Source organism: Procambarus clarkii, chromosome 66, assembly GCF_040958095.1.
Source record: "Procambarus clarkii isolate CNS0578487 chromosome 66, FALCON_Pclarkii_2.0, whole genome shotgun sequence".
NCBI classification, from domain to species: domain Eukaryota; kingdom Metazoa; phylum Arthropoda; class Malacostraca; order Decapoda; family Cambaridae; genus Procambarus; species Procambarus clarkii.
In genome coordinates, this window is record NC_091215.1 from 21,143,656 (window position 1) to 21,167,737 (window position 24,082).

General features: G+C 51.0%; 2 protein-coding genes across 5 annotated transcripts in view; both read left to right on the plus strand.

Annotated features, from left to right (window-relative positions):
- Positions 1-24,082, plus strand: part of LOC123769351 (potassium voltage-gated channel subfamily KQT member 1) — an 874,235-nt gene that overhangs the window by 63,877 nt on the left and 786,276 nt on the right. For 2 of the 4 annotated variants that reach the window (XR_011223844.1, XM_069309855.1), the window contains exon 1: positions 22,248-23,114. The exons of 1 other annotated variant lie outside the window; for it this stretch is intronic. The gene's annotated coding sequence lies outside the window, so the exon portion shown is untranslated. Of the gene's footprint in view, positions 1-22,225; positions 23,115-24,082 lie in introns of those variants that run through there. One more of the 4 variants, XM_069309857.1, reaches the window with a different exon arrangement.
- LOC138355252 (uncharacterized) lies at positions 10,786-11,652 on the plus strand. Its single transcript, XM_069310115.1, has one exon. The coding sequence runs from the start codon at positions 10,786-10,788 to the stop codon at positions 11,650-11,652; it is 867 nt and encodes a 288-aa protein (XP_069166216.1).

The following is a 24,082-nucleotide window of genomic DNA, read 5'->3' on the forward strand; positions in this document are numbered from 1 at the left end:
TACTCACCCACGTACTCTGGTGAGTCGTCATCCACGTACTCTGGTGAGTACTCACCCACGTACTCTGGCGAGTACTCACCCACGTACTCTGGCGAGTACTCACCCACATACTCTGGTGAGTACTCACCCACATACTCTGGTGAGTACTCACCCACATACTCTGGTGAGTACTCACCCACATACTCTGGTGAGTACTCACCCACATACTCTGGTGAGTACTCACCCACATACTCTGGTGAGTACTCACCCACATACTCTGGTGAGTACTCACCCACATACTCTGGTGAGTACTCACCCACATACTCTGGTGAGTACTCACCCACATACTCTGGTGAGTCGTCATCCACGTACTCTGGTGAGTACTCACCCACGTACTCTGGTGAGTACTCACCCACATACTCTGGTGAGTACTCACCCACATACTCTGGTGAGTACTCACCCACGTACTCTGGTGAGTACTCACCCACGTACTCTGGTGAGTACTCACCCACATACTCTGGTGAGTCGTCATCCACGTACTCTGGTGAGTACTCACCCACATACTCTGGTGAGTACTCACCCACATACTCTGGCGAGTACTCACCCACATACTCTGGCGAGTACTCACCCACATACTCTGGTGAGTACTCACCCACATACTCTGGTGAGTACTCACCCACATACTCTGGTGAGTACTCACCCACATACTCTGGTGAGTACTCACCCACATACTCTGGTGAGTACTCACCCACATACTCTGGTGAGTCGTCACCCACATACTCTGGTGAGTACTCACCCACATACTCTGGTGAGTACTCACCCACATACTCTGGTGAGTACTCACCCACATACTCTGGTGAGTACTCACCCACATACTCTGGCGAGTACTCACCCACATACTCTGGTGAGTACTCACCCACATACTCTGGTGAGTACTCACCCACATACTCTGGTGAGTACTCACCCACATACTCTGGTGAGTACTCACCCACATACTCTGGTGAGTCGTCACCCACATACTCTGGTGAGTACTCACCCACATACTCTGGTGAGTACTCACCCACATACTCTGGTGAGTACTCACCCACATACTCTGGTGAGTACTCACCCACATACTCTGGCGAGTACTCACCCACATACTCTGGCGAGTACTCACCCACATACTCTGGTGAGTACTCACCCACATACTCTGGTGAGTACTCACCCACATACTCTGGCGAGTACTCACCCACATACTCTGGTGAGTACTCACCCACATACTCTGGTGAGTACTCACCCACATACTCTGGTGAGTACTCACCCACGTACTCTGGTGAGTACTCACCCACATACTCTGGTGAGTACTCACCCACATACTCTGGTGAGTACTCACCCACATACTCTGGTGAGTACTCACCCACGTACTCTGGTGAGTACTCACCCACGTACTCTGGTGAGTACTCACCCACATACTCTGGTGAGTACTCACCCACGTACTCTGGTGAGTACTCACCCACGTACTCTGGTGAGTACTCACCCACGTACTCATACCCGTCAACGGGACCTAAACCCCGCTATATGCACACAAATCAAAATACAAAATATTTACACTAGAGAAAAACAGCTTTTTTAGTAAATTGCTTGATGATGGCCGCAGCTTGAACGACCAAGGCTTGAGGATGGCCGCAGCTTGAACGACCAAGGCTTGATGATGGCCGCAGCTTGAACGACCAAGGCTTGAGGATGGCCGCAGCTTGAACGACCAAGGCTTGATGATGGCCGCAGCTTGAACGACCAAGGCTTGAGGATGGCCGCAGCTTGAACGACCAAGGCTTGATGATGGCCGCAGCTTGAACGACCAAGGCTTGAGGATGGCCGCAGCTTGAACGACCAAGGCTTGATGATGGCCGCAGCTTGAACGACCAAGGCTTGAGGATGGCCGCAGCTTGAACGACCAAGGCTTGATGATGGCCGCAGCTTGAACGACCAAGGCTTGATGATGGCCGCCAGCTTGAACGACCAAGGCTTGATGATGGCCGCAGCTTGAACGACCAAGGCTTGATGATGGCCGCAGCTTGAACGACCAAGGCTTGATGATGGCCGCAGCTTGAACGACCAAGGCTTGATGATGGCCGCAGCTTGAACGACCAAGGCTTGATGATGGCCGCAGCTTGAACGACCAAGGCTTGATGATGGCCGCAGCTTGAACGACCAAGGCTTGATGATGGCCGCAGCTTGAACGACCAAGGCTTGATGATGGCCGCAGCTTGAACGACCAAGGCTTGATGATGGCCGCAGCTTGAACGACCAAGGCTTGATGATGGCCGCAGCTTGAACGACCAAGGCTTGATGATGGCCGCAGCTTGAACGACCAAGGCTTGATGATGGCCGCAGCTTGAACGACCAAGGCTTGATGATGGCCGCAGCTTGAACGACCAAGGCTTGATGATGGCCGCAGCTTGAACGACCAAGGCTTGATGATGGCCGCAGCTTGAACGACCAAGGCTTGATGATGGCCGCAGCTTGAACGACCAAGGCTTGATGATGGCCGCAGCTTGAACGACCATGGCTTGATGATGGCCGCAGCTTGAACGACCATGGCTTGATGATGGCCGCAGCTTGAACGACCAAGGCTTGATGATGGCCGCAGCTTGAACGACCAAGGCTTGATGATGGCCGCAGCTTGAACGACCATGGCTTGATGATGGCCGCAGCTTGAACGACCATGGCTTGATGATGGCCGCAGCTTGAACGACCAAGGCTTGATGATGGCCGCAGCTTGAACGACCAAGGCTTGATGATGGCCGCAGCTTGAACGACCAAGGCTTGATGATGGCCGCAGCTTGAACGACCAAGGCTTGATGATGGCCGCAGCTTGAACGACCAAGGCTTGATGATGGCCGCAGCTTGAACGACCAAGGCTTGATGATGGCCGCAGCTTGAACGACCAAGGCTTGATGATGGCCGCAGCTTGAACGACCAAGGCTTGATGATGGCCGCAGCTTGAACGACCAAGGCTTGATGATGGCCGCAGCTTGAACGACCATGGCTTGATGATGGCCGCAGCTTGAACGACCATGGCTTGATGATGGCCGCAGCTTGAACGACCAAGGCTTGATGATGGCCGCAGCTTGAACGACCAAGGCTTGATGATGGCCGCAGCTTGAACGACCAATGGCTTGATGATGGCCGCAGCTTGAACGACCAATGGCTTGATGATGGCCGCAGCTTGAACGACCAATGGCTTGATGATGGCCGCAGCTTGAACGACCAAGGCTTGATGATGGCCGCAGCTTGAACGACCAAGGCTTGATGATGGCCGCAGCTTGAACGACCAAGGCTTGATGATGGCCGCAGCTTGAACGACCAAGGCTTGATGATGGCCGCAGCTTGAACGACCAAGGCTTGATGATGGCCGCAGCTTGAACGACCAAGGCTTGATGATGGCCGCAGCTTGAACGACCAAGGCTTGATGATGGCCGCAGCTTGAACGACCAAGGCTTGATGATGGCCGCAGCTTGAACGACCATGGCTTGATGATGGCCGCAGCTTGAACGACCAAGGCTTGATGATGGCCGCAGCTTGAACGACCAATGGCTTGATGATGGCCGCAGCTTGAACGACCAAGGCTTGATGATGGCCGCAGCTTGAACGACCAAGGCTTGATGATGGCCGCAGCTTGAACGACCAAGGCTTGATGATGGCCGCAGCTTGAACGACCATGGCTTGATGATGGCCGCAGCTTGAACGACCAAGGCTTGATGATGGCCGCAGCTTGAACGACCAAGGCTTGATGATGGCCGCAGCTTGAACGACCAAGGCTTGATGATGGCCGCAGCTTGAACGACCAAGGCTTGATGATGGCCGCAGCTTGAACGACCAAGGCTTGATGATGGCCGCAGCTTGAACGACCAAGGCTTGATGATGGCCGCAGCTTGAACGACCAAGGCTTGATGATGGCCGCAGCTTGAACGACCAAGGCTTGATGATGGCCGCAGCTTGAACGACCATGGCTTGATGATGGCCGCAGCTTGAACGACCAAGGCTTGATGATGGCCGCAGCTTGAACGACCATGGCTTGAGGATGGCCGCAGCTTGAACGACCAAGGCTTGAGGATGGCCGCAGCTTGAACGACCAAGGCTTGAGGATGGCCGCAGCTTGAACGACCAAGGCTTGATGATGGCCGCAGCTTGAACGACCAAGGCTTGAGGATGGCCGCAGCTTGAACGACCAAGGCTTGATGATGGCCGCAGCTTGAACGACCAAGGCTTGAGGATGGCCGCAGCTTGAACGACCAAGGCTTGATGATGGCCGCAGCTTGAACGACCAAGGCTTGATGATGGCCGCAGCTTGAACGACCAAGGCTTGATGATGGCCGCAGCTTGAACGACCAAGGCTTGATGATGGCCGCAGCTTGAACGACCATGGCTTGATGATGGCCGCAGCTTGAACGACCAAGGCTTGATGATGGCCGCAGCTTGAACGACCATGGCTTGAGGATGGCCGCAGCTTGAACGACCAAGGCTTGAGGATGGCCGCAGCTTGAACGACCAAGGCTTGAGGATGGCCGCAGCTTGAACGACCAAGGCTTGATGATGGCCGCAGCTTGAACGACCAAGGCTTGAGGATGGCCGCAGCTTGAACGACCAAGGCTTGATGATGGCCGCAGCTTGAACGACCAAGGCTTGAGGATGGCCGCAGCTTGAACGACCAAGGCTTGATGATGGCCGCAGCTTGAACGACCAAGGCTTGATGATGGCCGCAGCTTGAACGACCAAGGCTTGAGGATGGCCGCAGCTTGAACGACCAAGGCTTGAGGATGGCCGCAGCTTGAACGACCAAGGCTTGAGGATGGCCGCAGCTTGAACGACCAAGGCTTGAGGATGGCCGCAGCTTGAACGACCAAGGCTTGATGATGGCCGCAGCTTGAACGACCAAGGCTTGAGGATGGCCGCAGCTTGAACGACCAAGGCTTGAGGATGGCCGCAGCTTGAACGACCAAGGCTTGATGATGGCCGCAGCTTGAACGACCAAGGCTTGAGGATGGCCGCAGCTTGAACGACCAAGGCTTGAGGATGGCCGCAGCTTGAACGACCAAGGCTTGATGATGGCCGCAGCTTGAACGACCAAGGCTTGAGGATGGCCGCAGCTTGAACGACCAAGGCTTGAGGATGGCCGCAGCTTGAACGACCAAGGCTTGAGGATGGCCGCAGCTTGAACGACCAAGGCTTGAGGATGGCCGCAGCTTGAACGACCAAGGCTTGAGGATGGCCGCAGCTTGAACGACCAAGGCTTGAGGATGGCCGCAGCTTGAACGACCAAGGCTTGAGGATGGCCGCAGCTTGAACGACCAAGGCTTGAGGATGGCCGCAGCTTGAACGACCAAGACTTGATGATGGCCGCAGCTTGAACGACCAAGGCTTGATGATGGCCGCAGCTTGAACGACCAAGGCTTGAGGATGGCCGCAGCTTGAACGACCAAGGCTTGATGATGGCCGCAGCTTGAACGACCAAGGCTTGATGATGGCCGCAGCTTGAACGACCAAGGCTTGATGATGGCCGCAGCTTGAACGACCAAGGCTTGATGATGGCCGCAGCTTGAACGACCATGGCTTGATGATGGCCGCAGCTTGAACGACCAAGGCTTGATGATGGCCGCAGCTTGAACGACCATGGCTTGATGATGGCCGCAGCTTGAACGACCAAGGCTTGAGGATGGCCGCAGCTTGAACGACCATGGCTTGATGATGGCCGCAGCTTGAACGACCAAGGCTTGAGGATGGCCGCAGCTTGAACGACCATGGCTTGATGATGGCCGCAGCTTGAACGACCAAGGCTTGAGGATGGCCGCAGCTTGAACGACCATGGCTTGATGATGGCCGCAGCTTGAACGACCAAGGCTTGATGATGGCCGCAGCTTGAACGACCATGGCTTGATGATGGCCGCAGCTTGAACGACCAAGGCTTGAGGATGGCCGCAGCTTGAACGACCAAGGCTTGAGGATGGCCGCAGCTTGAACGACCATGGCTTGATGATGGCCGCAGCTTGAACGACCAAGGCTTGAGGATGGCCGCAGCTTGAACGACCAAGGCTTGATGATGGCCGCAGCTTGAACGACCAAGGCTTGATGATGGCCGCAGCTTGAACGACCAAGGCTTGATGATGGCCGCAGCTTGAACGACCAAGGCTTGAGGATGACCGCAGCTTGAACGACCAAGGCTTGAGGATGGCCGCAGCTTGAACGACCAAGGCTTGATGATGGCCGCAGCTTGAACGACCAAGGCTTGAGGATGGCCGCAGCTTGAACGACCAAGGCTTGATGATGGCCGCAGCTTGAACGACCAAGGCTTGAGGATGGCCGCAGCTTGAACGACCAAGGCTTGATGATGGCCGCAGCTTGAACGACCAAGGCTTGAGGATGACCGCAGCTTGAACGACCAAGGCTTGATGATGGCCGCAGCTTGAACGACCAAGGCTTGAGGATGGCCGCAGCTTGAACGACCAAGGCTTGAGGATGACCGCAGCTTGAACGACCAAGGCTTGAGGATGGCCGCAGCTTGAACGACCAAGGCTTGATGATGGCCGCAGCTTGAACGACCAAGGCTTGATGATGGCCGCAGCTTGAACGACCAAGGCTTGAGGATGGCCGCAGCTTGAACGACCAAGGCTTGAGGATGGCCGCAGCTTGAACGACCAAGGCTTGATGATGGCCGCAGCTTGAACGACCAAGGCTTGAGGATGGCCGCAGCTTGAACGACCAAGGCTTGATGATGGCCGCAGCTTGAACGACCAAGGCTTGAGGATGGCCGCAGCTTGAACGACCAAGGCTTGATGATGGCCGCAGCTTGAACGACCAAGGCTTGAGGATGACCGCAGCTTGAACGACCAAGGCTTGATGATGGCCGCAGCTTGAACGACCAAGGCTTGAGGATGGCCGCAGCTTGAACGACCAAGGCTTGAGGATGGCCGCAGCTTGAACGACCAAGGCTTGAGGATGGCCGCAGCTTGAACGACCAAGGCTTGATGATGGCCGCAGCTTGAACGACCAAGGCTTGATGATGGCCGCAGCTTGAACGACCAAGGCTTGAGGATGGCCGCAGCTTGAACGACCAAGGCTTGAGGATGGCCGCAGCTTGAACGACCAAGGCTTGAGGATGGCCGCAGCTTGAACGACCAAGGCTTGGGGGATAGGTTGAAAGTTGAAGGGATAAAATACTCGTCGAGATTCGAAACTTGAGATAAAACACCATTTGAAACGCAAGGAGAAAATACAGCCGTTTACAGAACGTGAGCAGCTGAAACCTTGGCCAGTAAGGGCACTCAAACGAGCGTCCGAACACCCGCACTTATGTCCGTCCTCGGCCACCTCCCCGAGTCTGATGACCTCGTTAAGATTTTAAATAATTTCGGATTAAAAAGCGTCGTTGACTAATGAGTGGACGCACTCGGCGGAAACCAGAGCTCAAGTCATATGGGGTTATAACTACACGGGGAACCTCCCGCAGACTTCATAATGGTCCCAATTTGACGGAAGCGCCGTTAGGGCCGGCACGATATCCACCCGCAAGGCCGTTTTCTGTTGTCAAGGGCAGGCTTCATATTATGGTATACTGCGCCACTAATGATCCTGGCGTATATTGTAACGTTATGAGATATAAGCCTTTAATGAGAATAGGGTCTAAAGGTTTTGACCAAAAAATAAGTTTCCTGTTACGTCATCGCTACTCTTTTAAACGCACCTAATTTTGATCTACCCTAACACAATCTCACTAAACCATACTCAACCCAACCATACCTAACCCAACCCAACCCAACCAAACCCTGTTGTATAATGGTTAAGACGCTCGCCTGGCGTTTTGCGAGCAATTTGTTCTGGGTTCGTATCCTGGCCGGGGAGGATTTACTGGGCGCAAATCCCTAACTGTAGCCCCCTGTTTAACTCAACAGTAAAATGGGGACGTGGTTGTTAAACGATTTTTCACGGGGTCGTATTCCGGGGACCACAGGATTAAGGACTTGCCCGTAACGCTACGCGTGCTGCTGGCTGTACAAGAATGTAACACTTCAAGTCTCTGAACTCCCATGAACCCAATGTACCTTTGTACCTTCTTGTAAATAAATAAATAAATAAATAAATAACCCAACCCAACCATACCCAACCCAACCATACCCAACCCAACCATACCCAACCCAACCATACCCAACCAAACCATACCCAACCAAACCATACCCAACCCAACCATACCCAACCAAACCATACCGAACCCAACCAAACCCAACACTACAAACCATACCCAGTTGAACGAGAATAACAGATCAATTACTGCGTTCCATATACGGCGTACACAAGGTGTATGACGTCACTACGTCATAATGTGCATGCAGTTACATGCATGCAGATGGTTCGAACCCCATCTGTTAGCTGACGTTGACTGTTGTTGTAAAGCAAACACCATGTGTGGGGGACCGCAGAGAGCCGCAGCTTGGCCCGGCTGCTTCCATTGTTAATACTTACTCGTGTTTTCATAATGTTTTGCCGCCTCGACCCGGGGACCGACTCGCATAATTCATGCAGATCTGGACGGCTTCCAGCCACGGCTCTCTCCAGTACTCTAAATGCGGTGTTGTTGTTTTATCATGTCTCGTTAAAATTGCTTTTAGTGGATGAGTTACCCGAAATATTTTATCCAGAAAGCAAAATGTTGTGTTTGCCTTGTGAAATGTTTTATGTTTATTGAGTGTGTGTATATATATGTGTGTATATATATGTGTGTATATATATGTGTTAATAAATGTGGGTTATTTTAGATTTGTTTTCTATTGCTTAGTGAACGGCAGGCAAATATTTTATGATGTTTTCAGATAAAATAATTTATCCACAATGCAAAATGTTGTGTTTGCCTTGTGAAATGTTTATGTTTGAGTGTGTGTATATATGTGTGTGTGTTAAAATATGTGGGTTATTTTAGATTTGTTTTCTATTGCTTAGTGAACGGGAGGCAAATATTTTATGATATTTTCGGCAGGAGAGAGAATAAGTCTTGCCCCAACCACTTCACCTTAAGCAATAGGCAAATGTTTGTTGATCCAACCAACAAACTCCTTGCTTGACACACGGCTCACTATTGATGACGTTCGAACATTCCCCGAACAGCTCACTTTCGTGTTCGAATCACACATCTAGGAATGCCGCCCGTCCTCGTAGACAAAGGCCAAAAGTGATTCCATGCACCCGCCAAACAACCTGGGGCCAGATTCACGAAGCAGTTACGCAAGTACTTACGAACGTGTACATCTTTCCTCAATCTTTGATGGGTTTGGCTACATTTATTAAACAGTTTACAAGCACGAAAACTTCCCAATCAAGTGTTGTTATTGTTATAAACAGCCTCCTGGTGCTTCGGAGCTCATTAACTGTTTAATAATTGTAAACAAAGCCGCCAAAAATTGATAAAAGATGTACAGATTCGTAAGTGTTTGCGTAACTTCTTCGTGAATCTAGCCCCTGTTTATGAATTAAAACGGTTTACACACGACTCACAACTGATGACGTTCGAACACTTTTTGAACAAGCGCTTCGCTGACGACTTTAGTTCGAACCACAACGCTGTAAATGTTTCTCCTACGTACTTCAGCAGCCCGTCCTCCAAACAAAGATCCAAAAGTGATTCCATCCACCCGCCAAACCCCCTGTTTATGAATGAAAAGCGGTTTACACACGACTCACAACTGATTTCGTTCGAACACTTCCGGAACAAGTGCTTCATTGACGAGTTTTGTTCGAACCACAACGCTGTAAATGCTTCACCCACGTACTACAAATACAAATAATCGCCAACAGAACCTAAACACCTAACCTGACCTATGCCTATATATGCACAATATGCTAATATATTATAATGTTAATTTATATTTGAGAAAATTCTTGTTTTGAATGAACAGCAAGTTAAAATTTATGAATGCGTCTGTGGGGTTGACCGCTGGATGGAATGGACTTGTGTCGAGGACGGGTTGACTTCAGATATAAAGAATCTCCAACATAATCTAAACACCTAACCTAACCTGTGAATAACAATTCATGGAGCTTCAATATATAATATTTATATATAAATGAGAACAAAACAATTTTTAATACAAATTTTTTAAAACGTCTTGGCGGGGGGGTGGGGGGTGGGGAGTTGCGCAGCCTAAACGAGCTCGTCCTAAAGACAGGTTGCGTCTGAATTAACGAGCATTTTTCCATTGTTTATGAAGACGGGCTTCCTGTGAGGAGTCTTCGTTCCTCAACCCCAATACAATAATTACACACAATTATCAGTGAGCTTAATGACCCCTAAATAACATCACCTTAAGCTGCACGAAGTCAGCCACAAAGGCGTGAGAGTGCTGAGACTAACTTAATTATTAAAATTTGCTTAAGGTTGGAAACTTTGAGAAATTCAGAAGTTGGGTTACAGTTCTTTACTATGATGAGCACATGAGGACGATTTGCTTAACACTGCATTTGTTATATTGTGTTGGAGTTGTCAGTTGGTGGATTGGGTTATCTTGAGGTTATCTTGAGATGATTTCGGGGCTTTAGTGACCCCGCGGCCCGGTCCTCGACCAGGCCTCCACCCCCAGGAAGCAGCCCGTGACAGCTGACTAACACCCAGGTACCTATTTTACTGCTAGGTAACAGGGGCATAGGGTGAAAGAAACTTTGCCCATTGTTTCTCGCCGGCGCCTGGGATCGAACCCAGGACCACAGGATCACAAGTCCAGTGTGCTGTCCGCTCGGCCGACCGGCGACCGACCGGCGACACGGCGACCGGGTTAGGTAAAGATGGAACTACCCAACTCTCTCTATACAGTTTTCACTGTAACTCTGGTAAGGAAACCATGCGAACTGATTACGTCATTGTATCTAGCTGACAATGTTCGAAGGTCGACCCTATATGTATGCCCGCCTGCACGCCCACAGACGTATGTCCGCTCGCCCGCACGCCCACAGACGTATGTCTGCACGCCCACAGACGTATGTCCGCTCGCCCGCACGCCCACAGACGTATGTCCGCACGCCCACAGACGTATGTCCGCACGCCCACAGACGTATGTCCGCACGCCCACAGACGTATGTCCGCCCGCCCGCACGCCCACAGACGTATGCCCGCCCGCACGCCCACAGACGTATGCCCGCCCTCACGCCCATAGACGTATGCCCGCCCGCACGCCCACAGACGTATGCCCGCCCGCACGCCCACAGACGTATGCCCGCCCGCACGCCCACAGACGTATGCCCGCCCGCCCGCACGCCCACAGACGCATGTCTGTCCGCCCGCCCGCACGCCCACAGACGCATGTCTGTCCGCCCGCCCGCACGCCCACTGACGCATGTCCGTCCGCCCGCACGCCCACAGACGCATGTCCGTCCGCCCGCACGCCCACAGACGCATGTCCGTCCGCCCGCACGCCCACAGACGCATGTCCGTCCGCCCGCACGCCCACAGACGCATGTCCGTCCGCCCGCACGCCCACAGACGCATGTCCGTCCGCCCGCACGCCCACAGACGCATGTCCGTCCGCCCGCACGCCCACAGACGCGTGTCCGTCCGCCCGCACGCTCACAGACGCATGTCCGTCCGCCCGCACGCCCACAGACGCATGTCCGTACTGGCGAAATTTCCGAGATGTCACCAGACAAGTCCAATAACTCACAGAACTGAGTTGTGACATACGACTAAAGGAGTAAAACTTTACCTCGCCGAAAGGAAGAAAGAAATAACGGGGACATGATCACTACATACAATATTCTGAAGGAAAATGGCAGAGCAGTCAAGTGAAAATATTTAGGATTGGTGATACACGGAGACAAAAATAATTTTGTCGCTGTCACAATAGTGAATTATGCACCTTTAAGTGGAGGAGGCAAAGTCCATAGACGGCTTCAAATGTGTATAATTAGTAAATACTTATAACTTACTCAAATGTATATACAACAAAACCCAGTAGGCTCTGAAGCACATCCCTCCAGCCATATCCATCAAGGCGAGTGAAGTAGAGGAGTACACACACAGGGAGCCGGTCGGCCGAGCGGACAGCACGCTGGACTTGTGATCCTGGGGTCCCGGGTTCGATCCCGGGCGCCGGCGAGAAACAATGGGCAGAGTTTCTTTCACCCTACGCCCATGTTACTAGCAGTAAAATAGGTACCTGGGTGTTAGTCAGCTGTCACGGGCTGCTTCCTGGGGGTGGAGGCCTGGTCGAGGACCGGGCCGCGGGGACACTAAAGTCTCGAAATCATCTCAAGATAACACAAAAGTTAATCAAAGCTGCTCGTATATTCCTAAAATGGAACGGTTGAGGTTTCTGAGGTTGTTGGTACCGCCGCGTCTGGGGTGTTGTTCGTGTACACGTTTACAACCTGTTCCGTACCAGGAAGTGCGATGTTTGCCCCCCGGGAGTAGTGTAGTCCCGGCATAAAGGGGACGTGCGGGCACCGCTAGGCCAGTGTGATGAGTTGCACCAGAAATGTGCGCTCTTATTGTCGTTAGGCGCCGGGTATCGATCTTTCTTGTAAGCCCCCCCTCTCTCCCTTCAGCCCCCTCCTCTCTCCCTTCAGCCCCCCCTCTCTCCCTTCAGCCCCCTCCTCTCTCCCTTCAGCCCCCTCCTCTCTCCCTTCAGCCTGTAACGGGGGGTGGGGGAAATAGCTCTCTCTCTTGTCCATTATTCCACCCCCAGTTAACTAACGAGGTCGGGGGAAACAGCTCTCTCTAGTCCGTTATCCCGTCCTCAGTTAGCTAACTATTCTAGAGCACCTCCAGAGTTCCTAAGGCAGCCTCTCTCGTTCAACACCTTGTAACCTAGTTATTTGACTACCTAGGTGCTAAGACTACAAGGCGCAGTAACTTGATCAGCTACCCGAAACTCTAGAGAGAACTCTAGAACACATTTCACTGCCACAAACGTATAAGAGACACGAAAGGGAAGAGATGAATAGTGAAGTAATTAGTGAGGGTTTGGGGTGAGAGAGGTAGAGAGGTGGGAGGAGCGAGGAGGGTCATTAGTTGAAAGTGAGAGTCTGAAGAGGGGTGGAGGGAGAGGTGTAGATAGGTAGAAGTAGAAGAGTAGATAGTAGAAGTATAAGAGTAGATAGTAGAAGACGAAATGCTGCCACCATCCATTCTAGACCATTACATACAGGACAAGGAATGGAACTTGTCTGTATCACAAAATTCTCAAAAAATGTTATCAAGGTCATTATTAGTCTGTTCCATCTGTATCATGTACTCATTAAAATCCTGAACCAGTAATCGCAGAGGCTTTCTCACCTCAACTCAAAATCTCTAGGGAACACAGTTAAAGCCAATTTAAATAATAATTATATTTCACATGATAAGTATCATAATTTAGCAATTCAATTAAAATGTTAAAGATTAATATTCAAAGTGAGTCATCATCCAAGAATTTGAGAACCCTACAACTGACTGCCCCTGATCATCACACAACAGTTGTAAACACGACCAAGTCACCTTAATGCTCAACTCATCAAGTGTCTGCCTATAGCTGGATAGAGGGGGGGGGGGTCTGTAGTTGACAGAGACTGTCCCGCCCTGCCGGCCGACAGCCTCCCTGCTAGGCCGTCTTCTCTGTTCTACTGGCTGCTGTTCTTCTCTGTGTCTATGCTCTGCTCTCCGAGTATATATTGGGGAACCTAGTAACTAACTCCGCCCACAAGTAGATAGCCTCAGGCACTCTACCAAGCCACTCCTTAAACGTCGGCATGTTTGAAGGCTACCAGGCTCCAATTATAAGATTAGCAGAAGCAAGGTGAAATTCGCATGATCTAACCTCAGGTCACTTGGTGGTCATAACTCTTAGAGGTGTGAGATTCAGGCCGCCAGAATGGCGCCTGTCAAATCCTTGTCTGTGACTCATGTATCTCTATGTATTTTAAATACAACTAAACCAAACACCTTTTACCGTGTTACATCCCCCTCTCTCCCTTCAGCCCCCCCTCTCTCCCGTCAGCCCCCCCTCTCTCCCTTCAGCTCCCCCTCTCTCCCTTCAGCACCCCCTCTCTCCCTTCAGCTCCCCCTCTCTCCCTTCAGCGCTCCCTCTCTCTCTCCCTTCAGCCCCCCCTCTCTCCCTTCAGCCCCCCCTCTCTCCCTTCAGCCCCCCCTCTCTCCCTTCAGCGCCCCCTCTCTCCCTTCAGCGCCCCCTCTCTCTCTTCAGCCCCCCCTCTCTCCCTTCAGCGCCCCCTCTCTCCCTTCAGCGCCCCCTCTCTCCCTTCAGCGCCCCCTCTCTCCCTTCAGCGCCCCCTCTCTCCCTTCAGCTCCCCCTCTCTCCCTTCAGCGCCCCCTCTCTCCCTTCAGCCCCCCCTCTCTCCCGTCAGCCCCCCCCCTCTCTCCCTTCAGCCCCCCCTCTCTCCCTTCAGCTCCCCCTCTCTCCCTTCAGCTCCCCCTCTCTCCCTTCAGCGCCCCCTCTCTCCCTTCAGCGCTCCCTCTCTCTCCCTTCAGCCCCCCCTCTCTCCCTTCAGCGCCCCCTCTCTCCCTTCAGCGCCCCCTCTCTCCCTTCAGCCCCCCCTCTCTCCCTTCAGCGCCCCCTCTCTCCCTTCAGCGCCCCCTCTCTCCCTTCAGCTCCCCCTCTCTCCCTTCAGCTCCCCCTCTCTCCCTTCAGCTCCCCCTCTCTCCCTTCAGCGCCCCCCTCTCTCCCTTCAGCGCCCCCCTCTCTCCCTTCAGCGCCCCCCTCTCTCCCTTCAGCGCCGCCCTCTCTCCCTTCAGCGCCCCCCTCTCTCCCTTCAGCGCCCCCTCTCTCCCTTCAGCGCCCCCTCTCTCCCTTCAGCGCCCCCTCTCTCCCATCAGCGCTCCCTCTCTCCCTTCAGCGCCCCCTCTCTCCCTTCAGCGCCCCCTCTCTCCCTTCAGCGCCCCCTCTCTCCCTTCAGCGCCCCCTCTCTCCTTTCAGCGCCCCCTCTCTCCTTTCAGCGCCCCCCTCTCTCCCTTCAGCCCCCCTCTCTCCCTTCAGCCCCCCTCTCACCCTTCAGCCCCCCTCTCTCCCTTCAGCGCCCCCTCTCTCCCTTCAGCGCCCCCTCTCTCCCTTCAGCGCCCCCTCTCTCCCTTCAGCGCCCCCTCTCTCCCTTCAGCGCCCCCTCTCTCCCTTCAGCGCCCCCTCTCTCCCTTCAGCGCCCCCCTCTCTCCCTTCAGCGCCCCCCTCTCTCCCTTCAGCTCCCCCTCTCTCCCTTCAGCCCCCCCCTCTCTCCCTTCAGCCTCCCCTCTCTCCCTTCAGCCCGCCCCCTCTCTCCCTTCAGCTCCCCCTCTCTCCCTTCAGCCCCCCTCTCTCCCTTCAGCCCCCCCTCTCTCCCTTCAGCCCCCCCTCTCTCCCTTCAGCCCCCCCTCTCTCCCTTCAGCCCCCCCTCTCTCCCTTCAGCCCCCCCTCTCTCCTTTCAGCGCCCCCTCTCTCCCTTCAGCCCCCCCTCTCTCCCTTCAGCCCCCCCTCTCTCCCTTCAGCCCCCCCTCTCTCCCTTCAGCCCCCCCTCTCTCCCTTCAGCTCCCTCTCTCTCCCTTCAGCTCCCTCTCTCTCCCTTCAGCCCCCCTCTCTCCCTTCAGCCCCCCCTCTCTCCCTTCAGCCCCCCCTCTCTCCCTTCAGCCCCCCCTCTCTCCCTTCAGCTCCCTCTCTCTCCCTTCAGCCCCCCTCTCTCCCTTCAGCTCCCCCTCTCTCCCTTCAGCCCCCCCCCTCTCTCCCTTCAGCCCCCTCTCTCTCCCTTCAGCTCCCTCTCTCTCCCTTCAGCCCCCCCCTCTCTCCCTTCAGCCCCCCCTCTCTCCCTTCAGCCCCCCTCTCTCCCTTCAGCCCCCCCCTCTCTCCCTTCAGCCCCCCCCTCTCTCCCTTCAGCCCCCCCTCTCTTCCTTCAGCCCCCCTCTCTCCCTTCAGCCCCCCCTCTCTCCCTTCAGCCCCCCCCTCTCTCCCTTCAGCCCCCCTCTCTCCCTTCAGCCCCCCTCTCTCCCTTCAGCCCCCCCCTCTCTCCCTTCAGCCTCCCCTCTCTCCCTTCAGCCTCCCCTCTCCCTTCAGCCCCCCCTCTCTCCCTTCAGCTCTCTCTCTCTCCCTTCAGCTCCCCCTCTCTCCCTTCAGCCCCCCCCCCCTCCCTCCCTTCAGCCCCCCCCTCTCTCCCCTCAGCCCCCTCTCTCCCCTCAGCCCCCCTCTCTCCCTTCACCGTTGTAACAGTGGGTTCCGTTGACTTGCTGTCTACCGTTTGTGCAAGCTGTTCCCTTAGGTCTCCATTCCCTGTTTGAGCTGTCAAGGTCTCTCTTGTCTGGAGGTGATTTAAGGTATCAAATATCAATAGTGGCTTGATTGCCAGTCACGTTCTATTTCATTATTTATATTTTGGTATTATTTATGGTATTCCTAGTTGGGGTACCCGGCTCTGTCTGGGTCTTCTCCCTCTCTCCTCTTCCATCTCTTTCCCTCCCTCTCCTCTTCTACCTACCCTCCACATTTCTTCCCAATGTCCCTATCTTCCCTCTACCAATCAACCCCCGTCTCTACACCCGCTTTCTTGTCCACGTCCATACCTGCTTGTCGACGTCCACACCTGTCTTCTTGTCGACGTCTACACCTGCCTTCTTGTCGACGTCCACACCTGCCTTCTTGTCGACGTCCACACCTGCCTTCTTGTCGACGTCCACACCTGTCTTCTTGTCGACGTCCACACCTGTCTTCTTGTCGACGTTCACACCTGTCTTCTTGTCGACGTTCACACCTGTCTTCTTGTCGACGTTCATACCTGTCTTCTTGTCGACGTCTACACCTGCCTTCTTGTCGACGTCCACACCTGCCTTCTTGTCGACGTCTACACCTGCCTTCTTGTCGACGTCTACACCTGCCTTCTTGTCGACGTCCACACCTGTCTTCTTGTCGACGTCCACACCTGTCTTCTTGTCGACGTTCACACCTGTCTTCTTGTCGACGTCCACACCTGTCTTCTCGTCGACGTCCACACCTGCCTTCTCGTCGACGTCCACACCTGTCCTGTACACGTGTGAGTGTATCCTGGATAACGATACTAAAGTTTGGTCGTCTGAATGTTTAGCGGGGTAATTGTCAGCGCCTCTGGCAATGTGTTTCACTTGAGGACGTGAGAGTTAGATATACTCCCGGACCTAACCGGAGAGGTCACTGTAATGTGGATGGATGTGTCGGGTGAAGACTCGCGCCGGGTTTTACAAGGAAATCATTGAGATTAAGGAGGTCCCCTGGAAACACAAACCGAAACTGATTCTCTATTTTCCGCTTGTTACAACTTGTAATAAAGTTGTTACATCTTGGCTTAACGTGTTTATGACGTATTAGAACGTTGTTACAACTTGCTATATTGGTTGTTATAATTGGTTAGGTGGTGTTAAAACTTGTTCGAATGTTGTACCAACGTCGTAGTTTCGGTGCGTGTTTGGCAGGGATCCTGGGCCGCTTCTGGTCCCTTTCCGAGGAGGTTCGTTGATTCACTAACATGTTCGTTACGACGTGGTCGTAACCAGGAGGCTTAATCCGCCTTGATCCGTATCTTCTGTAATATGTAAGGCTCTTAATTCCTTTCGTCTATTACGGAATGTGTTAAAAAAAGGAGATTCGTTAGTGAACTTTGAAGCATCGTATAATTTACGTTTTCTGACCATCGGCTTCGATATTAAGTGGGTTGTTTGGGTTCGTACGTTGGTGATTAGGCAGAACAGTTGCGTTTTACACGGAGTGGCACGGTGAGAGAAGGGGCTTCCCAAGCACCACTAGGAGGCATTTCAAGACAGGAAGCCCGTTGTGAGGGACGCACTAGTTACCAGGACCAGAGCACAAACATTGCTGTCTCCTCTCTCCTAACTTGCTGTTGTGCTTTAGGCCTATCAACCGTGGAATGTTTTTTAAAGCCTCCACAAATGCTTAATGACCAACCAGCAAATATATTTTAACAAACAGGTTTATACACTGAGTAAACTATACACAAAGTATAAACTGTAAAGCTAAGGGTCTGGTAGCTGAGTGGACAACGCGCAAGACTCGTAATCCTGTGGCCCGGGTTCGATTCCCGCCGTCGGCAGAGACCAATGGGTAGTTTCTTTCACCCTGATGCCCTTGTTACCCAGCAGTAAATAAGTACCTGGGAGTTAGACAGCTGTTACGGGCTGCTTCCTGTGTGTGTGTGTGTGTGTGTGTGTGTGTGTGTGTGTGTGTGTGTGTGTGTGTGTGTGTGTGTGTGTGTGTGTGTGTAAAAAAATTAAATAATTAGTAGTTAGTGACAGTTGATTGACAGTTGAGAGGCGGGCCGAAAGAGCAGAGCTCAACCCCCGTAAGCACAACTAGGTGAATACAACTAGGTGAATACACAGTAAACACTATACGCTGAGTAAACTCAGTGTATATTCACCGGAAAGATGACTACACAGTGTAAACCCAGAAAGCTGCATTTTATCAAAGCCTTTCGAACATCACTAGATAAGTGCATATAAGTGAATTTGAAAATCAAATAATGAGTGATATGAACAAGAACATAGTTCCTGCTCAGTAACCACGGACGTTTTAGCATCTCTTGTTGACTAAGTCGGTCTGTTTTATCATGGTCCACTTGCAGGTGGATGGGAGGGAAGGCAATGATCAGGAGAAAGCGCCAAGCCATTAAAAATTATATAGCACTTGGAAGATATCAGGATATCTTGAGTTGAGGTTGATATCAGGTTGAGTTGGGATGGGACGGGGAGAAGGAATGGTGTACAGGGAGGTGGGTGGAGGGAGGCAGGATATAAGCCAGGAACATCATGGAGTACAAGGAGGTGGGTGGAGGGAGGCAGGATATAAGCCAGGAACATCATGGTGTACAAGGAGGTGGGTGGAGGGAGGCAGGATATAAGCCAGGAACATCATGGAGTACAAGGAGGTGGGTGGAGGGAGGCAGGATATAAGCCAGGAACATCATGGAGTACAAGGAGGTGGGTGGAGGGAGGCAGGATATAAGCCAGGAACATCATGGAGTACAAGGAGGTGGGTGGAGGGAGGCAGGATATAAGCCAGGAACATCATGGAGTACAAGGAGGTGGGTGGAAGAAGTCTGGAGTTAAGCCAGAAGTATCGGGCATGCATGTGCTAATTACATTAAAAAAAATCCTGAACACTTTTAAATATTCTTAGAAAATATATGTAATTAGTAATTGTGTATAGCTGCCTAACTGATGCTTTTATCACCAAGGGCAACACTTATTTACCCAACTATATTTCTCATTGCTGTTCAGTGTCTTATTGACTAGGCCAATATTTTGTTTTATCTGTTTAAGAAACCAATATTGACCATTTCCCAATAACATCTTGAGGACTTAGTCATTCTGCATGGAGTCCTTTAACGGGAAAACATTACCCGATTCAAGTGCTTTATTGCCCTAACTTTCTGGTTTCACTTAATCTGCAAGTTTTGTGTTCAGTTTGAGTTTCACATTAAATTCGTATCTCACCCAAACTCAAATAGTTCTTCTACCCTCTGTCCAAGTTTCGCCTCGTATTATTTTTTTATGCGACTTAAGGTTTGAATTCTAAACTTTTTTATATTTTTTTTATTCCATTATCATTAATCGTTTCTACTGCAATTCGAAATATTTATTTCTCAGTGGCTACCAAATGGAGTTTGCCATTGTTACAACTTTTCTGAAATGTTCGTCCAGTTCAACAAACTAAATTCCAAACATCATTGTACGATTTACCAAAACAAAGATAGGCCTACTCTAGTTCGTTTCATACAGATAGGCTTACTCCTGTTCGAGTTTCATGCTTATAGGCCTACTCTAGTTAAAGAGTTTCACCTGAAAACCTTTTATACTTTCTGAATTCTTCCAGTACTAATTCCCTTAGCAACGTGGCTTGTGTACTGGGGGCGCGAGATATTTTCGAAGGGGGAAGGTGGGGAGGAGGTTACCTTGAGGTGGTTTCGGGGATTAATGTCCCCGCGGCCCGGTCCTTGACCAGGCCTCCTCGTTAGGGAGGGAGGGGAAATGCGTGCAAGAACGACCTGCACATCCTTACATAGTACATGCCTGCGATACATCATATTATTGTTGTTGGTGTTTTGCTCCCTAAATAGGTAGCTATGTGTGTGTGTTAAGAAATTGAAGTGTAAATGCAGCATGCAATTTTTGGTTATATTCAGATTTTAAATTTAGGCTACAGTAGGTCAATGTACACAACCCGGCCACCTAAATAATAGGTCACATTTTGTATGTTATTGTAACCAACGTTACAAATGCAACCTAGATTATTAGGTGGGTTGCTTGGGTGTGTTCGTTTTTGGTTGCGTTAGTAGGTTGGATTTTGAACGGAGTGGCAGATCAGGGGAACAGCCGTTATATATTGGAGCAAGTTGCAAATGGACTATTCAACCCGTCCTCTTGTTGAGATAGTACTTTATAAAACTATATGGGCCGACTGGTCCTGGCTGGTTATCTTGAGATGATTTGATTCATTGATTGATTTGATTTGATTTAATTGACTGGTACAGTAAGCAGTTGAAGATAAAGTAACTTTAAGTACCTACTTCAGTTTAAGTAGCATCTCGGTGTACAGTTTCCCGCCAACACTTGTTAGGATGCGCGACACTGCCCTCCCCCCCCCCCCCCCCCCGTAGTGGGGGCCAGAAAGCCTTCACTTGGTCTCTTACCAAGATCCTTCGTAGGTCGACTTACCTTGAGGTGCTTCCGGGGCTTAGTGTCCCCGCGGCCCTGTCGTCGACCAGGCCTCCTGGTTGCTGGACTGATCAGCCAGGCTGTTAGACGCGGCTGCTCGCAGCCTGACGTATGAGTCACAGCCTGGTTGATCAGGTATCCTTTGGAGGTGCTTATCCAGTTCTCTCTTGAACACTGTGAGGGGTCGGCCAGTTATGCCCCTTATGTGTAGTGGAAGCGTGTTGAACAGTCTCGGGCCTCTGATGTTGATTGAGTTCTCTCTGAGTACCTGTTGCACCTCTGCTTTTCAACGGGGGTATTCTGCACATCCTGCCATGCCTCCTGGTCTCATGTGATGTTATTTCTGTGTGCAGGTTTGGGACCAGCCCCTCAATTATTTTCCACGTGAAAATTATTATGTATCTCTCCCGCCTGCGCTCAAGGGAGTACAGATTTAGGCTCTTTAGTCGGTCCCAGTAATTTAGATGTTTTACTGAGTGGATTCTAGCAGTAAAGGATCTCTGCACGCTCTCCAGGTCAGCAATTTCTCCAGCTTTGAAAGGGGCTGTCATTGTGCAGCAGTACTCCACTCTAGAGAGCACAAGCGTTTTGAAAAGTATCATCATCGGTATAGCATCTCTAGTGTGAAAAGTTCTTGTTATCCAACCTGTCATTTTTCTTGCAGTTGTGACGGCTACTTTATTGTGTTCTTTAAAGGTAAGGTCTTCCGACATGAGTACACCCAGATCCTTTACATTGTCTTTTCGTTCTATGTTATGATTTGCCTGAGTTTTGTACGTGGTTTCTGTTTTTATATTTTCAATTTTTCCGTAGCGCATGAGCTGGAACTTATCCTCGTTAAACACCATATTATTTTCTGTAGCCCATAGGAAGACCTGATCTACATCTGATTGGAGGTATGCCGTGCCCTCTATGTTGCCAACTCTCATGAAAATCCTAGTGTCATCTGCAAAGGATGATACAGTGCTATAGGTTGCGTTCTGGTCTATGTCCGATATGAGGATGAGAAAAAGTACTGGAGCAAGCACAGTACCCTGGGGGACTGAGCTCTTCACGGTTGATGGGCTGGATTTTATTTTGTTGACTATTACACATTGGGTTCTGTTAGTCAGGAAATTGTAGATCCATCTGCCTATTTTCCCGGTAATTCCTTTTGAACGCATTGTATGTGCAATAACACCATAGTCACATTTATCAAAGGCTTTTGCGAAATCTATGTAAATTACATCCGTGTTTTGTTTGTCTTCCATAGCATCTAATGCCATATCATAGTGGTCCAGCAACTGCGACAGGCAAGAGCGCCCTGTTCTGAAACCATGTTGTCCAGAGTTATGGACTTACTGAACCTATTATGCTGAAGGTAAGAGTGAACGTTGACGAGATATCGAAGGGGGTGGACGGGATGTAAAAGGGGGTGGACGGGATGTGGAAGGGGTGGACGGGATGTGGAAGGGGGTGGACGGGGAGTGGGAAGGGGTGGACGGCGTTCATGGTAGGGGGTAGGGATGGGTGCCGAGGGTGGCTGGGGGATGGGTGGTGGGGGGATGGCGGGAGGGAGGCAGCGGCGGTCAGCCCTTCAGTAGACACGCGGGCGTCGGCGTGTCAACATCTGGCCAGTCCGTCCCGCGCGGCAGCCGCCGGAGGAACACATTTCCCCAGCAGGACACCCGCCTCTAGCCTCTCATTCCTCCACACAATCCTCACTCCTCTATTCACTAGGCCTATTTGATGAAGAGACGGAGGAGTTACTTTTAGAGTGAACATTTGAAAGATATATTTTAATTAGTTTTTTTTTTAGTTTTCTGGCAGAGGAAATCGTTTTAAGTCATGTTTTCGTCTAGTTCTGCTGGTGTAAACTTGGTTATACATCAGGGGCGAGGAGTTGACAGTGTTGAAACATCCATAGTTTGTGGCCTGCAATTCCCCGGTTATTGATACATGTCATTAGGCTGCTGGTTTGTCAACTAAACAAGTTGTTTAAATCAATTCGGCCAACCATGAAAAAGAGGTAAATATTGTGTCAGGGGGTTTTCTATCGAGAACTTTGGCATTGTTAGTATTACTAAACTTGTGCTGAAGTTTCACACAACTTCTCAATTTCTCAGAAGGGAAGCAAGCTCCCTCGCTGGACTTCACTTTCAGTTTAATAATCACTTTAGGCTAGTATATAAGAGCCTCGTGAGCCGCCAGTGAAGTGTGTCAGGACCAGGAGCTACGAGGCTCTTGTAGCCATGTGTTGCCTCGCCACCCTAACTATCAAGCGGGACTTCAGTTGGTTAAGCGCCAAGCTTACGTCGTGAGAGGGTGGTTTCCAGTGCCCGTCAACCCTCCCCTACACACAGTGGATGCGCGCAGACCAACACACACGTCTTCACTCGCAGTTTGTCAACAATGAAAATCAAAATATTGGAGACTCGCACGCTCCTACCAACGATAATCAAACATTTCCTCCAGCCAGCTAATTCAGGTAAGTTTCATTGTGTACTCATCAGACTTCGACTGCATAGCCTCCCCTGCTTGATTTGTTCTTTTGATGCTTGACAAATTTTTATATACAGCACGTGGGAGTTGATTCATATGTATAGGGAACGTGGTGCAGTTATTGCTCCGACTTCCAACCACAGCTGCTTTTAAAACTGCTGATGGAGGTGACTATTTCTCTGACCCAGCGGGTTTTCTTCCTATTGGGGGGTTGTTGTACATGCTGCTTGGGCGGTACGTTCACTCACAGGATGAGTGACGCAGCAAACTTGCTTTACGGAGCAAAATTAAAATTTAATGTCTAATCCCAGTTCATTCCGCATGCATATTTACGCAATATCTTCTTTTCTACCACTCGTGTGGAAAAACTGTTCCTCTACACCATGGCTATCGTCCTTACCAAGTATCTTGTACGTTGTGATCATATGTCTTCCGTTCCTTCTCCTCTTACCTTTTATAGCTTAGACCTTTATCCTTTATGGCTATAGTCTTGTAGATTCTGGACTTGCTCCATCTTCCTCAGCATTACTCACCCACCCATTGCGGTGGGTTTATGTGGTGAATTTGCATAAACCAACAATGTGGTGGGTTTATGCTGATAGTGTGTTCTTTATGATGGCCCATCCTCCTGTTGTGGTAGTACTTGCAGCAAGAATGAGGACCATAGTACATATGTCGACATACAACGCAAGAAGAATGTAGAAATCTGTACTATTGCATTTGGCCAAACTGGAAAACGAGTTTCTACTTATGTTGGAGAAATAGTAAACTAACCTAACCTTCCTAGGCCTAATAGACGCTATCCGAGTCCTAATATAGTACATATGTGTGCTAGACTAAGCCTAGGAATATTTGTTTTTTTTAGCTGCATTTTTCAGACTTTTATGAAGTGAATAGTACAAAATTATAATATCTAATTGCTTATGTACGTCAATATTTGTACTATGGTGTACA